At 41.2% G+C, this 18,178-nt stretch overlaps 1 protein-coding gene across 1 annotated transcript in view; it reads left to right on the forward strand.

Moving 5' to 3' along the window:
• LOC116331546 (mucin-5AC-like) overlaps positions 1-17,705 on the forward strand; it is a 49,793-nt gene extending 32,088 nt beyond the window's left edge. The window contains exons 26-34 of the mRNA XM_039614345.1: positions 892-1,035; positions 13,366-13,476; positions 13,717-13,757; positions 14,555-14,809; positions 15,854-15,955; positions 16,292-16,420; positions 16,506-16,545; positions 16,641-16,758; positions 17,121-17,705. Of these exons, the coding sequence (XP_039470279.1) occupies positions 892-1,035; positions 13,366-13,476; positions 13,717-13,757; positions 14,555-14,809; positions 15,854-15,955; positions 16,292-16,420; positions 16,506-16,545; positions 16,641-16,758; positions 17,121-17,322 (1,142 nt within the window). The 3' untranslated portion in view covers positions 17,323-17,705. The remainder of the gene's footprint in view (positions 1-891; positions 1,036-13,365; positions 13,477-13,716; positions 13,758-14,554; positions 14,810-15,853; positions 15,956-16,291; positions 16,421-16,505; positions 16,546-16,640; positions 16,759-17,120) is intronic.
• The last annotated feature ends 473 nt before the right edge of the window (positions 17,706-18,178 follow it).

Genomic DNA, 18,178 nt, shown 5'->3' on the forward strand with positions numbered 1-18,178 from the left:
TATGCCACTTTGTGGACTATTTATTTTTGTTTTAAATGCGCAGCTTAAGTCAAGAGAACAGTAGACCGTACCCCTGCCCATAACAAATACTGATCAAGTTTGCTTTTCTTAGATATACAATTAAATAAAATGTTTGGACAATGACATAAGTTTTCTGTTTCAGTTTTCAGCATTATTTGTCACATGCAAGTTAGCACAGGGTCAGCATTGCAATGACAAGTGGTGCTTGATGATGCTGTGTTTTTTATGGAGACACCGCTGGAGATAAATGTCCTTAATGGCAGGAAGCCTCATGCCTGTGATATGCTCTGCTGCCTTTACCACTCTCTGTAGTGATTTCCAGCTGCTGGCAGAGCAACTCCCATACCAAACTGTAATGCAGACTGTCAGCAAACTCTCAATCACACTCCTGTAGAAATTTGAGGTGATGCTGGCATTCATGCCAAACTTCCTAAGCCTCATCAGGAAGTAGAGTCGCTGGCGAGCTTTTCTAATTACAGTGCGTGTGAATTTCTGTTAAAACCCTTGAATGAGAGGTGAAAGTCTGCACTTTAATCAAATTTTATAGATTTTTGGTTTGAAAACATACTACTGTGGTGTTACCATCACTTCGAAGCAAGGAGGTCCTCTGTTAAATCCAGTCTGGGGCCCTTCTGTGTGGAGTTTGCATGTTCTCCCCATCTCCGTATGGATTCTTTCTGGGAACTCAGACATGGACGGGATTAGGTTAATTAGTAATGCTAAATTGACAAAGGATAGAAAATGTCTTCCTGCAGACAGTAAATATGAATAGGTGAAGGAGAGGCAAATAGTGAAATGCTGACAAAAAAGCTTATCATGTATTTAACTTATAAATTTACTAAAGTTAATCACTATTTTAAAACATTGTAGGCTGCTATCCAAGGTGTCCCCCAACCAAACCCTTCTTTGATGAAGAAAAAATGAAGTGCGTTGATTGCTGTGAAGACACAACAACTAAAGGAACAACAACAACACCTATACAAACAACATCTGTTGAATCCACAACAGCGACGAGTACGACAACAAAAGCAACCACAGTCGTTACATCAGGACCAACAACATCCTCTACCACAGTTTCACCTACTGAAACAACAGTTCAAAAATCGACCACAGTTACATCAACACCATCTGTGAGTACTGAAATTACATCTGGGACTGTCACTACCACTAAAGGAACAACAACAACACCTATACAGACAACATCTGTTGAATCCACAACAACCACAGTTATGACAACAAAAACACCAAAAATAGTTACAACGGGACCAACAACATTCTCTACCACAGCTATTGTTGAAACCACGACCACAGTTCCACATGTTGAAACAACAGGTCAAGGATCCACCACGTTTACATCAAAACCATCTGTGAGTACTGAAATTACATCTGGGCCTTTCACTACCACTAAAGGAACAGCTGCAACACCTGCACAAACAACAGCATTTGAATCCACAACAGCCACAATTATGACAACAAAAACACCAAAAATAGTTACATCAGGACCAACAACATCCTCTACCACAGCTGTTGTTGAAACCACGACCACAGTTCCACATGTTGAAATAACAGGTCAAGGATCCACCACGGTTACATCAAAACCATCTGTGATCACTGAAATTACATCTGGTCCTCTCACTACCACTAAAGGAACAGTTGCAACACCTGCACAAACAACAGCATTTGAATCCACAACAGCCACAATTATGACAACAAAAACACCAAAAATAGTTACATCGGGACCAACAACATCCTCTACCACAGCTGTTGTTGAAACCACGACCACAGTTCCACATGTCGAAACAACAGGTCAAGGATCCACCACGGTTACATCTAAACCATCTGTGAGCACTGAAATTACATCTGGGCCTTTCACTACCACTAAAGGAACAGCTGCAACACCTGCACAAACAACAGCATTTGAATCCACGACAGCCACAATTATGACAACAAAAACACCAAAAATAGTTACAACGGGACCAACAACATTCTCTACCACAGCTATTGTTGAAACCACGACCACAGTTCCACATGTTGAAACAACAGGTCAAGGATCCACCACGGTTACATCAAAACCATCTGTGAGTACTGAAATTACATCTGGGCCTTTCACGACCACTAAAGGAACAGCTGCAACACCTACAGAGACAACAGCATATGAATTCACAACAGCCACAATTATGACAACAAAAACACCAAAAATAGTTACATCGGGACCAACAACATCCTCTACCACAGCTGTTGTTGAAACCACGACCACAGTTCCACATGTGGAAACAACAGGTCAAGGATCCACCACGGTTACGTCAAAACCATCTGTGAGTACTGAAATTACATCTGGGCCTTTCACTACCACTAAAGGAACAGCTGCAACACCTACAGAGACAACAGCATATGAAGCCACAACAGCCACAATTATGACAACAAAAACACCAAAAATAGTTACAACGGGACCAACAACATCCTCTACCACAGCTGTGGTTGAAACCACGACCACAGTTTCACATGTTGAAACAACAGGTCAAGGATCCACCACGGTTACATCTAAACCATCTGTGAGTACTGAAATTACATCTGGGCCTTTCACTACCACTAAAGGAACAGCTGCAACACCTGCACAAACAACAGCATTTGAATCCACAACAGCCACAATTATGACAACAAAAACACCAAAAATAGTTACATCGGGACCAACAACATCCTCTACCACAGCTGTTGTTGAAACCACGACCACAGTTCCACATGTGGAAACAACAGGTCAAGGATCCACCACGGTTACATCTAAACCATCTGTGAGCACTGAAATTACATCTGGGCCTTTCACTACCACTAAAGGAACAGCTGCAACACCTGCACAAACAACAGCATTTGAATCCACGACAGCCACAATTATGACAACAAAAACACCAAAAATAGTTACAACGGGACCAACAACATTCTCTACCACAGCTATTGTTGAAACCACGACCACAGTTCCACATGTTGAAACAACAGGTCAAGGATCCACCACGGTTACATCAAAACCATCTGTGAGTACTGAAATTACATCTGGGCCTTTCACTACCACTAAAGGAACAGCTGCAACACCTACAGAGACAACAGCATATGAATCCACAACAGCCACAATTATGACAACAAAAACACCAAAAATAGTTACAACGGGACCAACAACATCCTCTACCACAGCTGTTGTTGAAACCACGACCACAGTTCCACATGTGGAAACAACAGGTCAAGGATCCACCACGGTTACGTCAAAACCATCTGTGAGTACTGAAATTACATCTGGGCCTTTCACTACCACTAAAGGAACAGCTGCAACACCTGCACAAACAACAGCATATGAATCCACAACAGCCACAATTATGACAACAAAAACACCAAAAATAGTTACATCGGGACCAACAACATCCTCTACCACACCTGTTGTTGAAACCACAACCACAGTTCCACATGTTGAAACAACAGGTCAAGGATCCACCACGGTTACATCAAAACCATCTGTGAGTACTGAAATTACATCTGGGTCTTTCACTACCACTAAAGGAACAGCTGCAACACCTACAGAGACAACAGCATATGAATCCACAACAGCCACAATTATGACAACAAAAACACCAAAAATAGTTACATCAGGACCAACAACATCCTCTACCACAGCTGTGGTTGAAACCACGACCACAGTTTCACATGTTGAAACAACAGGTCAAGGATCCACCATGGTTACATCTAAACCATCTGTGAGTACTGAAATTACATCTGGGCCTTTCACTACCACTAAAGGAACAGCTGCAACACCTGCACAAACAACAGCATTTGAATCCACAACAGCCACAATTATGACAACAAAAACACCAAAAATAGTTACATCGGGACCAACAACACCCTCTACCACAGCTGTTGTTGAAACCACCACCACAGTTCCACATGTCGAAACAACAGGTCAAGGATCCACCACGGTTACATCAAAACCATCTGTGAGTACTGAAATTACATCTGGGCCTTTCACTACCACTAAAGGAACAGCTGCAACACCTACAGAGACAACAGCATATGAAGCCACAACAGCCACAATTATGACAACAAAAACACCAAAAATAGTTACAACGGGACCAACAACATCCTCTACCACAGCTGTGGTTGAAACCACGACCACAGTTCCACATGTTGAAACAACAGGTCAAGGATCCCCACGGTTACATCAAAACCATCTGTGAGTACTGAAATTACATCTGGGCCTTTCACTACCACTAAAGGAACAGCTGCAACACCTACACAAACAACAGCATATGAATCCACAACAGGCACAATTATGACAACAAAAACACCAAAAATAGTTACATCAGCACCAACAACATCCTCTACCACAGCTGTTGTTGAAACCACCACCACAGTTCCACATGTTGAAACAACAGGTCAAGGATCCACCACGGTTACATCAAAACCATCTGTGAGTACTGAAATTACATCTGGGCCTTTCACTACCACTAAAGGAACAGCTGCAACACCTGTACAAACAACAGCATTTGAATCCACAACAGCCACAATTATGACAACAAAAACACCAAAAATAGTTACATCGGGACCAACAACATCCTCTACCACAGCTGTTGTTGAAACCACGACCACAGTTCCACATGTTGAAACAACAGGTCAAGGATCCACCACGGTTACATCAAAACCATCTGTGAGTACTGAAATTACATCTGGGCCTTTCACTACCACTAAAGGAACAGCTGCAACACCTACAGAGACAACAGCATATGAATCCACAACAGCCACAATTATGACAACAAAAACACCAAAAATAGTTACATCAGGACCAACAACATCCTCTACCACAGCTGTTGTTGAAACCACGACCACAGTTCCACATGTTGAAACAACAGGTCAAGGATCCACCACGGTTAGATCTACACCATCTGTGAGTACTGAAATTACATCTGGTCCTTTCACTACCACTAAAGGAACAGCTGCAACACCTGCACAAACAACAGCATTTGAATCCACAACAGCCACAATTATGACAACAAAAACACCAAAAATAGTTACATCGGGACCAACAACATCCTCTACCACACCTGTTGTTGAAACCACGACCACAGTTCCACATGTTGAAACAACAGGTCAAGGATCCACCACGGTTACATCTAAACCATCTGTGAGTACTGAAATTACATCTGGGCCTTTCACTACCTCTAAAGGAACAGCTGCAACACCTGCACAAACAACAGCATTTGAATCCACAACAGCCACAATTATGACAACAAAAACACCAAAAATAGTTACATCGGGACCAACAACATCCTCTACCACAGCTGTTGTTGAAACCACGACCACAGTTCCACATGTGGAAACAACAGGTCAAGGATCCACCACGGTTACATCTAAACCATCTGTGAGCACTGAAATTACATCTGGGCCTTTCACTACCACTAAAGGAACAGCTGCAACACCTACAGAGACAACAACATATGAATCCACAACAGCCACAATTATGACAACAAAAACACCAAAAATAGTTACATCAGGACCAACAACATCCTCTACCACAGCTGTTGTTGAAACCACGACCACAGTTCCACATGTTGAAACAACAGGTCAAGGATCCACCACGGTTAGATCTACACCATCTGTGAGTACTGAAATTACATCTGGTCCTTTCACTACCACTAAAGGAACAGCTGCAACACCTGCACAAACAACAGCATTTGAATCCACAACAGCCACAATTATGACAACAAAAACACCAAAAATAGTTACATCGGGACCAACAACATCCTCTACCACACCTGTTGTTGAAACCACGACCACAGTTCCACATGTTGAAACAACAGGTCAAGGATCCACCACGGTTACATCTAAACCATCTGTGAGTACTGAAATTACATCTGGGCCTTTCACTACCTCTAAAGGAACAGCTGCAACACCTGCACAAACAACAGCATTTGAATCCACAACAGCCACAATTATGACAACAAAAACACCAAAAATAGTTACATCGGGACCAACAACATCCTCTACCACAGCTGTTGTTGAAACCACGACCACAGTTCCACATGTGGAAACAACAGGTCAAGGATCCACCACGGTTACATCTAAACCATCTGTGAGCACTGAAATTACATCTGGGCCTTTCACTACCACTAAAGGAACAGCTGCAACACCTACAGAGACAACAACATATGAATCCACAACAGCCACAATTATGACAACAAAAACACCAAAAATAGTTACATCAGGACCAACAACATCCTCTACCACAGCTGTTGTTGAAACCACGACCACAGTTCCACATGTTGAAACAACAGGTCAAGGATCCACCACGGTTAGATCTACACCATCTGTGAGTACTGAAATTACATCTGGTCCTTTCACTACCACTAAAGGAACAGCTGCAACACCTGCACAAACAACAGCATTTGAATCCACAACAGCCACAATTATGACAACAAAAACACCAAAAATAGTTACATCGGGACCAACAACACCCTCTACCACAGCTGTTGTTGAAACCACCACCACAGTTCCACATGTCGAAACAACAGGTCAAGGATCCACCACGGTTACATCAAAACCATCTGTGAGTACTGAAATTACATCTGGGCCTTTCACTACCACTAAAGGAACAGCTGCAACACCTACAGAGACAACAGCATATGAAGCCACAACAGCCACAATTATGACAACAAAAACACCAAAAATAGTTACAACGGGACCAACAACATCCTCTACCACAGCTGTGGTTGAAACCACGACCACAGTTCCACATGTTGAAACAACAGGTCAAGGATCCCCACGGTTACATCAAAACCATCTGTGAGTACTGAAATTACATCTGGGCCTTTCACTACCACTAAAGGAACAGCTGCAACACCTACACAAACAACAGCATATGAATCCACAACAGGCACAATTATGACAACAAAAACACCAAAAATAGTTACATCAGCACCAACAACATCCTCTACCACAGCTGTTGTTGAAACCACCACCACAGTTCCACATGTTGAAACAACAGGTCAAGGATCCACCACGGTTACATCAAAACCATCTGTGAGTACTGAAATTACATCTGGGCCTTTCACTACCACTAAAGGAACAGCTGCAACACCTGTACAAACAACAGCATTTGAATCCACAACAGCCACAATTATGACAACAAAAACACCAAAAATAGTTACATCGGGACCAACAACATCCTCTACCACAGCTGTTGTTGAAACCACGACCACAGTTCCACATGTTGAAACAACAGGTCAAGGATCCACCACGGTTACATCAAAACCATCTGTGAGTACTGAAATTACATCTGGGCCTTTCACTACCACTAAAGGAACAGCTGCAACACCTACAGAGACAACAGCATATGAATCCACAACAGCCACAATTATGACAACAAAAACACCAAAAATAGTTACATCAGGACCAACAACATCCTCTACCACAGCTGTTGTTGAAACCACGACCACAGTTCCACATGTTGAAACAACAGGTCAAGGATCCACCACGGTTAGATCTACACCATCTGTGAGTACTGAAATTACATCTGGTCCTTTCACTACCACTAAAGGAACAGCTGCAACACCTGCACAAACAACAGCATTTGAATCCACAACAGCCACAATTATGACAACAAAAACACCAAAAATAGTTACATCGGGACCAACAACATCCTCTACCACAGCTGTTGTTGAAACCACGACCACAGTTCCACATGTTGAAACAACAGGTCAAGGATCCACCACGGTTACATCTAAACCATCTGTGAGTACTGAAATTACATCTGGGCCTTTCACTACCTCTAAAGGAACAGCTGCAACACCTGCACAAACAACAGCATTTGAATCCACGACAGCCACAGTTATGACAACAAAAACACCAAAAATAGTTACATCGGGACCAACAACATCCTCTACCACAGCTGTTGTTGAAACCACGACCACAGTTCCACATGTGGAAACAACAGGTCAAGGATCCACCACGGTTACATCAAAACCATCTGTGAGTACTGAAATTACATCTGGGCCTTTCACTACCACTAAAGGAACAGCTGCAACACCTACAGAGACAACAGCATATGAATCCACAACAACCACAATTATGACAACAAAAACACCAAAAATAGTTACAACGGGACCAACAACATCCTCTACCACAGCTGTGGTTGAAACCACTACCACAGTTCCACATGTTGAAACAACAGGTCAAGGATCCACCACGGTTACATCAAAACCATCTGTGAGTACTGAAATTACATCTGGTCCTTTCACTACCACTAAAGGAACAGCTGCAACACCTACAGAGACAACAGCATATGAATCCACAACAGCCACAATTATGACAACAAAAACACCAAAAATAGTTACATCGGGACCAACAACATCCTCTACCACAGCTGTTGTTGAAACCACGACCACAGTTCCACATGTCGAAACAACAGGTCAAGGATCCACCACGGTTACATCTAAACCATCTGTGAGTACTGAAATTACATCTGGGCCTTTCACTACCTCTAAAGGAACAGCTGCAACACCTGCACAAACAACAGCATTTGAATCCACAACAGCCACAGTTATGACAACAAAAACACCAAAAATAGTTACATCGGGACCAACAACATCCTCTACCACAGCTGTTGTTGAAACCACGACCACAGTTCCACATGTGGAAACAACAGGTCAAGGATCCACCACGGTTACATCTAAACCATCTGTGAGCACTGAAATTACATCTGGGCCTTTCACTACCACTAAAGGAACAGCTGCAACACCTGCACAAACAACAGCATTTGAATCCACAACAGCCACAATTATGACAACAAAAACACCAAAAATAGTTACAACGGGACCAACAACATTCTCTACCACAGTTATTGTTGAAACCACGACCACAGTTCCACATGTTGAAACAACAGGTCAAGGATCCACCACGGTTACATCTAAACCATCTGTGAATACTGAAATTACATCTGGGCCTTTCACTACCACTAAAGGAACAGCTGCAACACCTACAGAGACAACAGCATATGAATCCACAACAGCCACAATTATGACAACAAAAACACCAAAAATAGTTACATCAGGACCAACAACATCCTCTACCACAGCTGTTGTTGAAACCACGACCACGGTTCCACATGTTGAAACAACAGGTCAAGGATCCACCACGGTTACATCAAAACCATCTGTGAGCACTGAAATTACATATGGTCCTTTCACTACCACTAAAGGAACAGCTGCAACACCTGTACAAACAACAGCATTTGAATCCACAACAGCCACAATTATGACAACAAAAAACACCAAAATAGTTACATCGGGACCAACAACATCCTCTACCACACCTGTTGTTGAAACCACGACCACAGTTCCACATGTTGAAACAACAGGTCAAGGATCCACCACGGTTACATCTAAACCATCTGTGAGTACTGAAATTACATCTGGTCCTCTCACTACCTCTAAAGGAACAGCTGCAACACCTGCACAAACAACAGCATTTGAATCCACAACAGCCACAGTTATGACAACAAAAACACCAAAAATAGTTACATCGGGACCAACAACATCCTCTACCACAGCTGTTGTTGAAACCACGACCACAGTTCCACATGTGGAAACAACAGGTCAAGGATCCACCACGGTTACATCAAAACCATCTGTGAGTACTGAAATTACATCTGGGTCTTTTACTACCACTAAAGGAACAGCTGCAACACCTCTACAAACAACAGCAATTGAATCCACGACAACCACAATTATGACAACAAAAACACCAAAAATAGTTACATCGGGACCAACAACATCCTCTACCACAGCTGTGGTTGAAACCACTACCACAGTTCCACATGTTGAAACAACAGGTCAAGGATCCACCACGGTTACATCAAAACCATCTGTGAGTACTGAAATTACATCTGGTCCTTTCACTACCACTAAAGGAACAGCTGCAACACCTACAGAGACAACAGCATATGAATCCACAACAGCCACAATTATGACAACAAAAACACCAAAAATAGTTACATCGGGACCAACAACATTCTCTACCACAGCTGTTGTTGAAACCACGACCACAGTTCCACATGTCGAAACAACAGGTCAAGGATCCACCACGGTTACATCTAAACCATCTGTGAGCACTGAAATTACATCTGGGCCTTTCACTACCACTAAAGGAACAGCTGCAACACCTACAGAGACAACAGCATATGAATCCACGACAGCCACAATTATGACAACAAAAACACCAAAAATAGTTACAACGGGACCAACAACATCCTCTACCACAGCTGTTGTTGAAACCACGACCACAGTTCCACATCTTGAAACAACAGGTCAAGGATCCACCACGGTTACATCTAAACCATCTGTGAGTACTGAAATTACATCTGGGCCTTTCACTACCACTAAAGGAACAGCTGCAACACCTACAGAGACAACAGCATATGAATCCACAACAGCCACAATTATGACAACAAAAACACCAAAAATAGTTACATCAGGACCAACAACATCCTCTACCACAGCTGTTGTTGAAACCACGACCACGGTTCCACATGTTGAAACAACAGGTCAAGGATCCACCACGGTTACATCAAAACCATCTGTGAGCACTGAAATTACATCTGGTCCTTTCACTACCACTAAAGGAACAGCTGCAACACCTGTACAAACAACAGCATTTGAATCCACAACAGCCACAATTATGACAACAAAAACACCAAAAATAGTTACATCGGGACCAACAACATCCTCTACCACAGCTGTTGTTGAAACCACGACCACAGTTCCACATGTTGAAACAACAGGTCAAGGATCCACCACGGTTACATCTACACCATCTGTGAGTACTGAAATTACATCTGGTCCTTTCACTACCACTAAAGGAACAGCTGCAACACCTGCACAAACAACAGCATTTGAATCCACAACAGCCACAATTATGACAACAAAAACACCAAAAATAGTTACATCGGGACCAACAACATCCTCTACCACAGCTGTTGTTGAAACCACGACCACAGTTCCACATGTTGAAACAACAGGTCAAGGATCCACCACGGTTACATCTAAACCATCTGTGAGTACTGAAATTACATCTGGGCCTTTCACTACCTCTAAAGGAACAGCTGCAACACCTGCACAAACAACAGCATTTGAATCCACAACAGCCACAGTTATGACAACAAAAACACCAAAAATAGTTACATCGGGACCAACAACATCCTCTACCACAGCTGTTGTTGAAACCACGACCACAGTTTCACATGTGGAAACAACAGGTCAAGGATCCACCACGGTTACATCAAAACCATCTGTGAGTACTGAAATTACATCTGGGTCTTTTACTACCACTAAAGGAACAGCTGCAACACCTCTACAAACAACAGCAATTGAATCCACGACAGCCACAATTATGACAACAAAAACACCAAAAATAGTTACATCGGGACCAACAACATCCTCTACCACAGCTGTTGTTGAAACCACGACCACGGTTCCACATGTTGAAACAACAGGTCAAGGATCCACCACGGTTACATCAAAACCATCTGTGAGCACTGAAATTACATCTGGTCCTTTCACTACCACTAAAGGAACAGCTGCAACACCTGTACAAACAACAGCATTTGAATCCACAACAGCCACAATTATGACAACAAAAACACCAAAAATAGTTACATCAGGACCAACAACATCCTCTACCACAGCTGTTGTTGAAACCACGACCACAGTTCCAAACGTCAAAACAACAGGTCAAGAATCCACCACGGTTACATCAAAACCATCTGTGAGTACTGAAATTACATCTGGGCCTTTCACTACCACTAAAGGAACAGCTGCAACATCTGCACAAACAACAGCATTTGAATCCACAACAGCCACAGTTATGACAACAAAAACACCGAAAATAGTTACATCAGGACCAACAACATCCTCTACCACAGCTGTTGTTGAAACCACGACCACAGTTCCACATGTGGAAACAACAGGTCAAGGATCCACCACGGTTACATCAAAACCATCTGTGAGTACTGAAATTACATCTGGGTCTTTCACTACCACTAAAGGAACAGCTGCAACACCTCTACAAACAACAGCAATTGAATCCACAACAACCACAGTTATGACAACAAAAACACCAAAAATAGTTACAACGGGACCAACAACATTCTCTACCACAGCTGTTGTTGAAACCACGACCACAGTTCCACATGTTGAAACAACAGGTCAAGGATCCACCACGGTTACATCTAAACCATCTGTGAGTACTGAAATTACATCTGGTCCTCTCACTACCACTAAAGGAACAGTTGCAACACCTGCACATACAACAGCATTTGAATCCACAACAGCCACAATTATGACAACAAAAACACCAAAAATAGTTACATCGGGACCAACAACATCCTCTACCACAGCTGTTGTTGAAACCACGACCACAGTTCCACATGTGGAAACAACAGGTCAAGGATCCACCACGGTTACATCAAAACCATCTGTGAGTACTGAAATTACATCTGGGTCTTTCACTACCACTAAAGGAACAGCTGCAACACCTGCACAAACAACAGCATTTGAATCCACAACAGCCACAGTTATGACAACAAAACCAACCACAGTCGTTACATCAGGATCAATAACACCTCCCGGTAAGACCTTACAATATTGTAAAGTTTTAACTTTAGAACATAAAGTGCTTTGCGGCAATTGTCTTTGTGGTTTGGTGATGTATAAATAAAATTGATTTGAATTGAATTGAATTGAATTGAATTTAAATTAATTTAAATTAATTTAAATTAATTTAATTTAAAGAGAACTTGGCTTAGCAAAGTCTCTTCCCAACTTTTGCTGAATTCAATTCAATTCAATTCAATTTTATTTATATAGCGCCAAATCACAACAAAAGTCGCCTCAAGGCGCTTTATATTGTACAATAGATCGCACAATAATAAATACAGAGAAAACCCCAACAATCATATCATATGACCCCCTATGAGCAAGCACTTTGGCGACAGTGGGAAGGAAAAACTCCCTTTTAACAGGAAGAAACCTCCGGCAGAACCAGGCTCAGGGAGGGGCGGCCATCTGCTGCCACCGGTTGGGGTGAAGAAGGAAAACAGGATGAAAGACATGCTGTGGAAGAGAGACAGAGATTAATAACAGATATGATTCGATGCAGAGAGGTCTATTAACACATAGTTAATCATGTGAATCATGTGAACATACAGAATTGCTTTGCTTTCTTGGTCCTTATTATTATTAAGTTATTGTTATCAAATGGAAAATTCTGCAAATCCTAATCATCACATCTGACAATCTCTCATTCCTTTTGTAACAGAATGCACTGAAAGCCCGTGTCCTCCTCCTCCCACTTGCTTGCCGGGTTTCCAACTGATTATCAATTACGGTGTCATTATCAATGACACCTGTTGCCCAACGTACGAGTTTGGTATGTCACTCTAATCTATCAGCTTGTCCTATCTGTACACTATATAATGTTCTGAAGAAATATGCCTAATTATGATACTGAAGAATGTTCTTCCTACTTGTGTGTCATAAGGAGCAAGGATGACCCTGATAAGGAAGTGAATGGATGAATGGATGGAGTGTAGTACAATGTTAAACGGACCAGATCATCAATGCAATATGTGTGAATGTTAACTAAACCCATGTCTCTTTGTGTCTGCAGCTCCTAAAGGTGTATGTGTCTATGACATGACTGAATACAAGGTAAGCACAAAGTTCACCAGTTGGGTGGCTCAGGTAGTAGAGTAGGGCACCTACTAACTGTAAGGTTGGTGGTTTGATCCTAGTCTGCTTCCCGAGTATCCATGGGCAAGATACTAGCCCCATGTTGCATCCACTGGTGTGTGGATGGCAGTTCGGAAGCACTGAGAAACATTTTTTTTTTTTTAAAGTGGGTGAATGGGCACTGGAATTTGCATGTATTCAGATGGTTATGTTAGGTCTTAATTTCAATCGCAGCTATTGGAGAACAAAAAGTGAATCAGTTACATTTGTAGCCAATACTTAAAATAGGCTATGGAAGAGTGTCAGAGCTGAACACACCAAGTAACTTTAATGTTTATTCAGCCCATGCAGTTTAAAGTATCATGGCTCTAATGTGCAAGTAAAAATAAAAAGCAGCACAGAGACGGCACTGAGGTCTTATAGCTTGAGTTAATTTTACCGCACTTGTGGTGATCAAATCACCAGTCTCTCTTGTCCTGTTTGTTGGAAAAGTGTTATATTTTAATGTCATTTTTTATATTCTTTAAAGATCTTTATCACTCACTTCACTGATATGATCTTTGATTGGACTAGGTAGTGCTCAATTGACATGTAAAACACACCCTTATATATGTTATCTTTCACTGGTGTTTTAGATTTTGTCAAGCCAGCTAACTCTTTCTGTGCTGAACTTGCTTTGTGTTATACCCATCATTACGATAAGGTTTAAAATCAATATAGAGGTATGAAAGATTCCTTGAAGCTATTAATATAATATATAACATACAATTCTTTAGCCTGGTACCAAGATCCCGACGCCAGACACACTATCAGAACCCCCTTTAGAAGCACCAGAAGCACAATCAATGGGAGAACAAGCGTCAGTAACAACAACAACAACACCATCAGGAGCTGGAGAAACATCAACAATGTCAGAGTCGCTAGCGCCCGGGCCCTGCCGGGAATGTCACTGTGGCACACAAGTGGATCCTGTCACCAAGCTGAACATCATTACCTGCAAACCTGTCGTCTGCAACAAAAACTGTTCTGCTGTAAGCTCATTCACATGCCAACTCACACGACACATTTATTACTATCATAAAGAGGAATCATAACACAACACCTCACACCAGCAAGCAAGCCTGAGCAAATCGCACTATAAGGTCCAGTACGATAGCACCAAAATACTAGGACCATAGATGTGAATTGAAATGAAAAGCTTTGTGAAACTTGGCTAAAAACCCCCAAAACAAACCACTGAAGCAGAGCTATTCTTATTTTCCGCAATAGAAAATAATGTGCATTGTTGAAATGGTATATATTACATTATACACAACCATAGCTTAACCCACTATGATGTCACTGAGACTGGATCTCGCTAACATGGACATCTCAGGTGCACAGCTTTTACTGGGAACATAGAAACACCACCACCTGTTGTTCAAACATTCTCTTAGTGAGGTGGAGCCATTCAATAGAAAGTTGGCTTATGTACCTTAAAGGTGAGAGAAGAATTAAAAGTACATGTTTCAGATAATGAACTAAGGATAAACATTATTAAGCACTGTGAATATTGAAACACTACTCTAGTAGAGTCCAACAACATGACTTTAGATCCGAAAAAGAGCACAGTTCTTCTCTTTAAGAACTTTGTGAAGGCATCATTAACAAATAAGTTACCCTCAAAGTATATATGTGTTTACCTTATCCTTTATAAAATAGCTTTCTTTTTTAATTTTGTTGCGCAAATAGAGATGTTTAAGGTCATCAAATAAATTTTAACATTAGATAAAGATAACTCAAGTAAATATTAAATGCAGATTTCAAATAATGAAAGAAAAGCAAAAAGCAATCCAAACCTACCTGACCCTATGCTAAAAAGTAATTGGCCCTTAAACCTACTAACTGGCTGTGCCCCCTTCTCAAGAACTGTATTCAAGCATTTGTGATAAGTGGTAGAGTCCTTCACATGCAGATTTGTTTTAATTCAGCCACAGTGGAGCATATTCCAGCATACTCAGGTCTAGACAAACACAGACATACTGTTATATTTTCTTACAAAGCTCTCTTACTCTCCTTATCCCTCTCTTTCACAGGGTTATGAATATCAGACTGAGTCAGGCAAGTGCTGTGGTAAATGTGTTCAGACGGCCTGTATTTTCACCACAACTGATGATGTGACAGTGCATGTTATTGAGGTCAGTACTGCAACCAACAGTGAATAAATACTAGCATTATTAGCAGCATAGCAGCACTCCTTTCTTTCTCTTTTTTAAAAACTAATCAGCAATTTAGGACCTAAAAAACAAAAGCTTATAAATTCAAAGCCAAAAAAGTGTAAAAAAAAAAAAAAGAAAAAAAGAACAACAATCAGACAAGCAAGAACCTGTTAATTACAACTAAGTCAAACTGAGTTATCAGGCCTTCTCTATTTTTGAAATGAGATGACATGCAGGTACCCTCTGTTTTGAGCCAGAAATGATAGATGGTCTCTTTGTGACAACTGACTTGGTTATGGCTTTCATGTTTTACAGGTCAACACCTCTTACATACCCCGTAATAACAAATGTGTGCAATATACCTGTGAGAAGCTCAATGGACTGCCTGTTACCAAGGAAACCAAGACTACTTGTCCTCCCTTTAACCCCTTGGACTGTGAACCTGTGAGTTTATTAGACTTTTACGCTAGTGGATTTTGCTTTTTACTGCTGAATATTTCACACAACATGAAACGTCCTCTTCCTCTAGGGCACTGAAACAACAGACGCCAATGGGTGCTGCAAAACCTGTAAGTTATCAAACTAAATAATTAAATACATGTTAAGAACATAAACTTTAAAACTGTGCATCACGTGAGTGTGCAACTGCTGTCATGTGTTCCAGGCAAGATAAGTCTGTGTAAGACCCAGAAGGAGCAGAGAATCATTGAAGTGAACAACTGCAAGAGTGCACAGCCAGTTAATATCACATATTGTGCTGGACACTGTGAAAGTTTGTCCATGTGAGTCTATTATTTGAAATTTAACCTGAGATTGCCTTCATTTCCCTTAACTGCCTGCTACATGTTCACTGCATTCTGAGAGTATTTCATCTGTTAATTTTTTTTACTGCATACCAAAAATTAGTAAGAATCCACTATTATTTATCTGCTGTAGGTGAACTTTACCTACTAGTATATATGACTGCAACATTAAAGTAATGATTATCTTTAAACCTCACCCATTAAGGATTAGACATGATACAGAACATTTATATTTTTATGTTGATGAGTTACTGTAACCACTGGAGGCTTCATTAACTTCTCTTTCTGTGTGTGTGTGTGTGTGTGTGTGTGTGTGTGTGTGTGTGTGTGTGTGTGTTCAGGTATTCTATGGCAGCCAACAAAATGGTACGTGAATGCGGGTGCTGCCAAGAAGCCACCACCAGTTTGGAGCAGGTGGAGCTTACCTGTGATGATGAGTCTAAGCTGCAGCACAGCTACACCATGGTACAGTCATGCCACTGCATCAAAACAGAATGCGTGGCAGGGACAACGTCCAACCCACAGCACCGCAGGAGACGCTGATCATCAGTAACTTGAATGCTTTACAATGGCTAAGACCACCTTTGACACTCCTTGCACCACGTTTTCTTATCTCTGGTTGAACAAATACTCCTTTTCTGTATCACAACCTACCACTGTGATGTAAACTGTCTTTTCTTGGTGATAAACATTAAAGTCTTTCTGCAACATCAACATTTTCACCAAGTCTTTGTGGGGATTGAACATCAAAGAACACAAAAACTTTGAAAAACACTTGCTTTTCAAAAAAAAAAAAAATACATATGGAGGTTTAACACTTTTTGATGACAAATTTGACATTGTGAAGGGAACAGTCTTACAGAAAGGTTATATTCCATTTCCACTGCATCTCCTGTGGCTGGCTTCTAAATCAGCTTTTCACTTAAAAAAATGTGCACTACTTGTTCTTGTCTTGTGATATATGACTGCAATTCATGCTAGATTGTCAATAAATGAATATTCTGAAATCAGCGAACACCAATTGAATACCAAACTTTCTGGACTTAAACATGTGTATTACACAGAAATAACAGAATCACATGACACGACTGCACTTTAAACATTAATAGTTTTGCAGACACTCTCATAGACAAGAACTTTGGCAGACAAAATGTTGGCAGGTTACAAGTGTGAATAGAAGACTTAGTCACCACTGTGTAGAATACACAGTCACCAAGGAGCATTGTTGGTCTTAAAACCTCTACAGATGTCATACTGTTGACTTCCATTCAGATATCAATAGCAAACTGACCTCTTCATTTTGTAAGTAGGTTGCAGTTTACTGCAGTTATAGCAGATGTAAAACATACCGTTTTAAAAAAGCGTCAACATAAATAGATGATGGACTTCCTAAAGCCCA

The sequence above is a fragment of the Oreochromis aureus genome, linkage group 1 (genome assembly GCF_013358895.1).
Source record: "Oreochromis aureus strain Israel breed Guangdong linkage group 1, ZZ_aureus, whole genome shotgun sequence".
Lineage (NCBI taxonomy): Eukaryota > Metazoa > Chordata > Actinopteri > Cichliformes > Cichlidae > Oreochromis > Oreochromis aureus.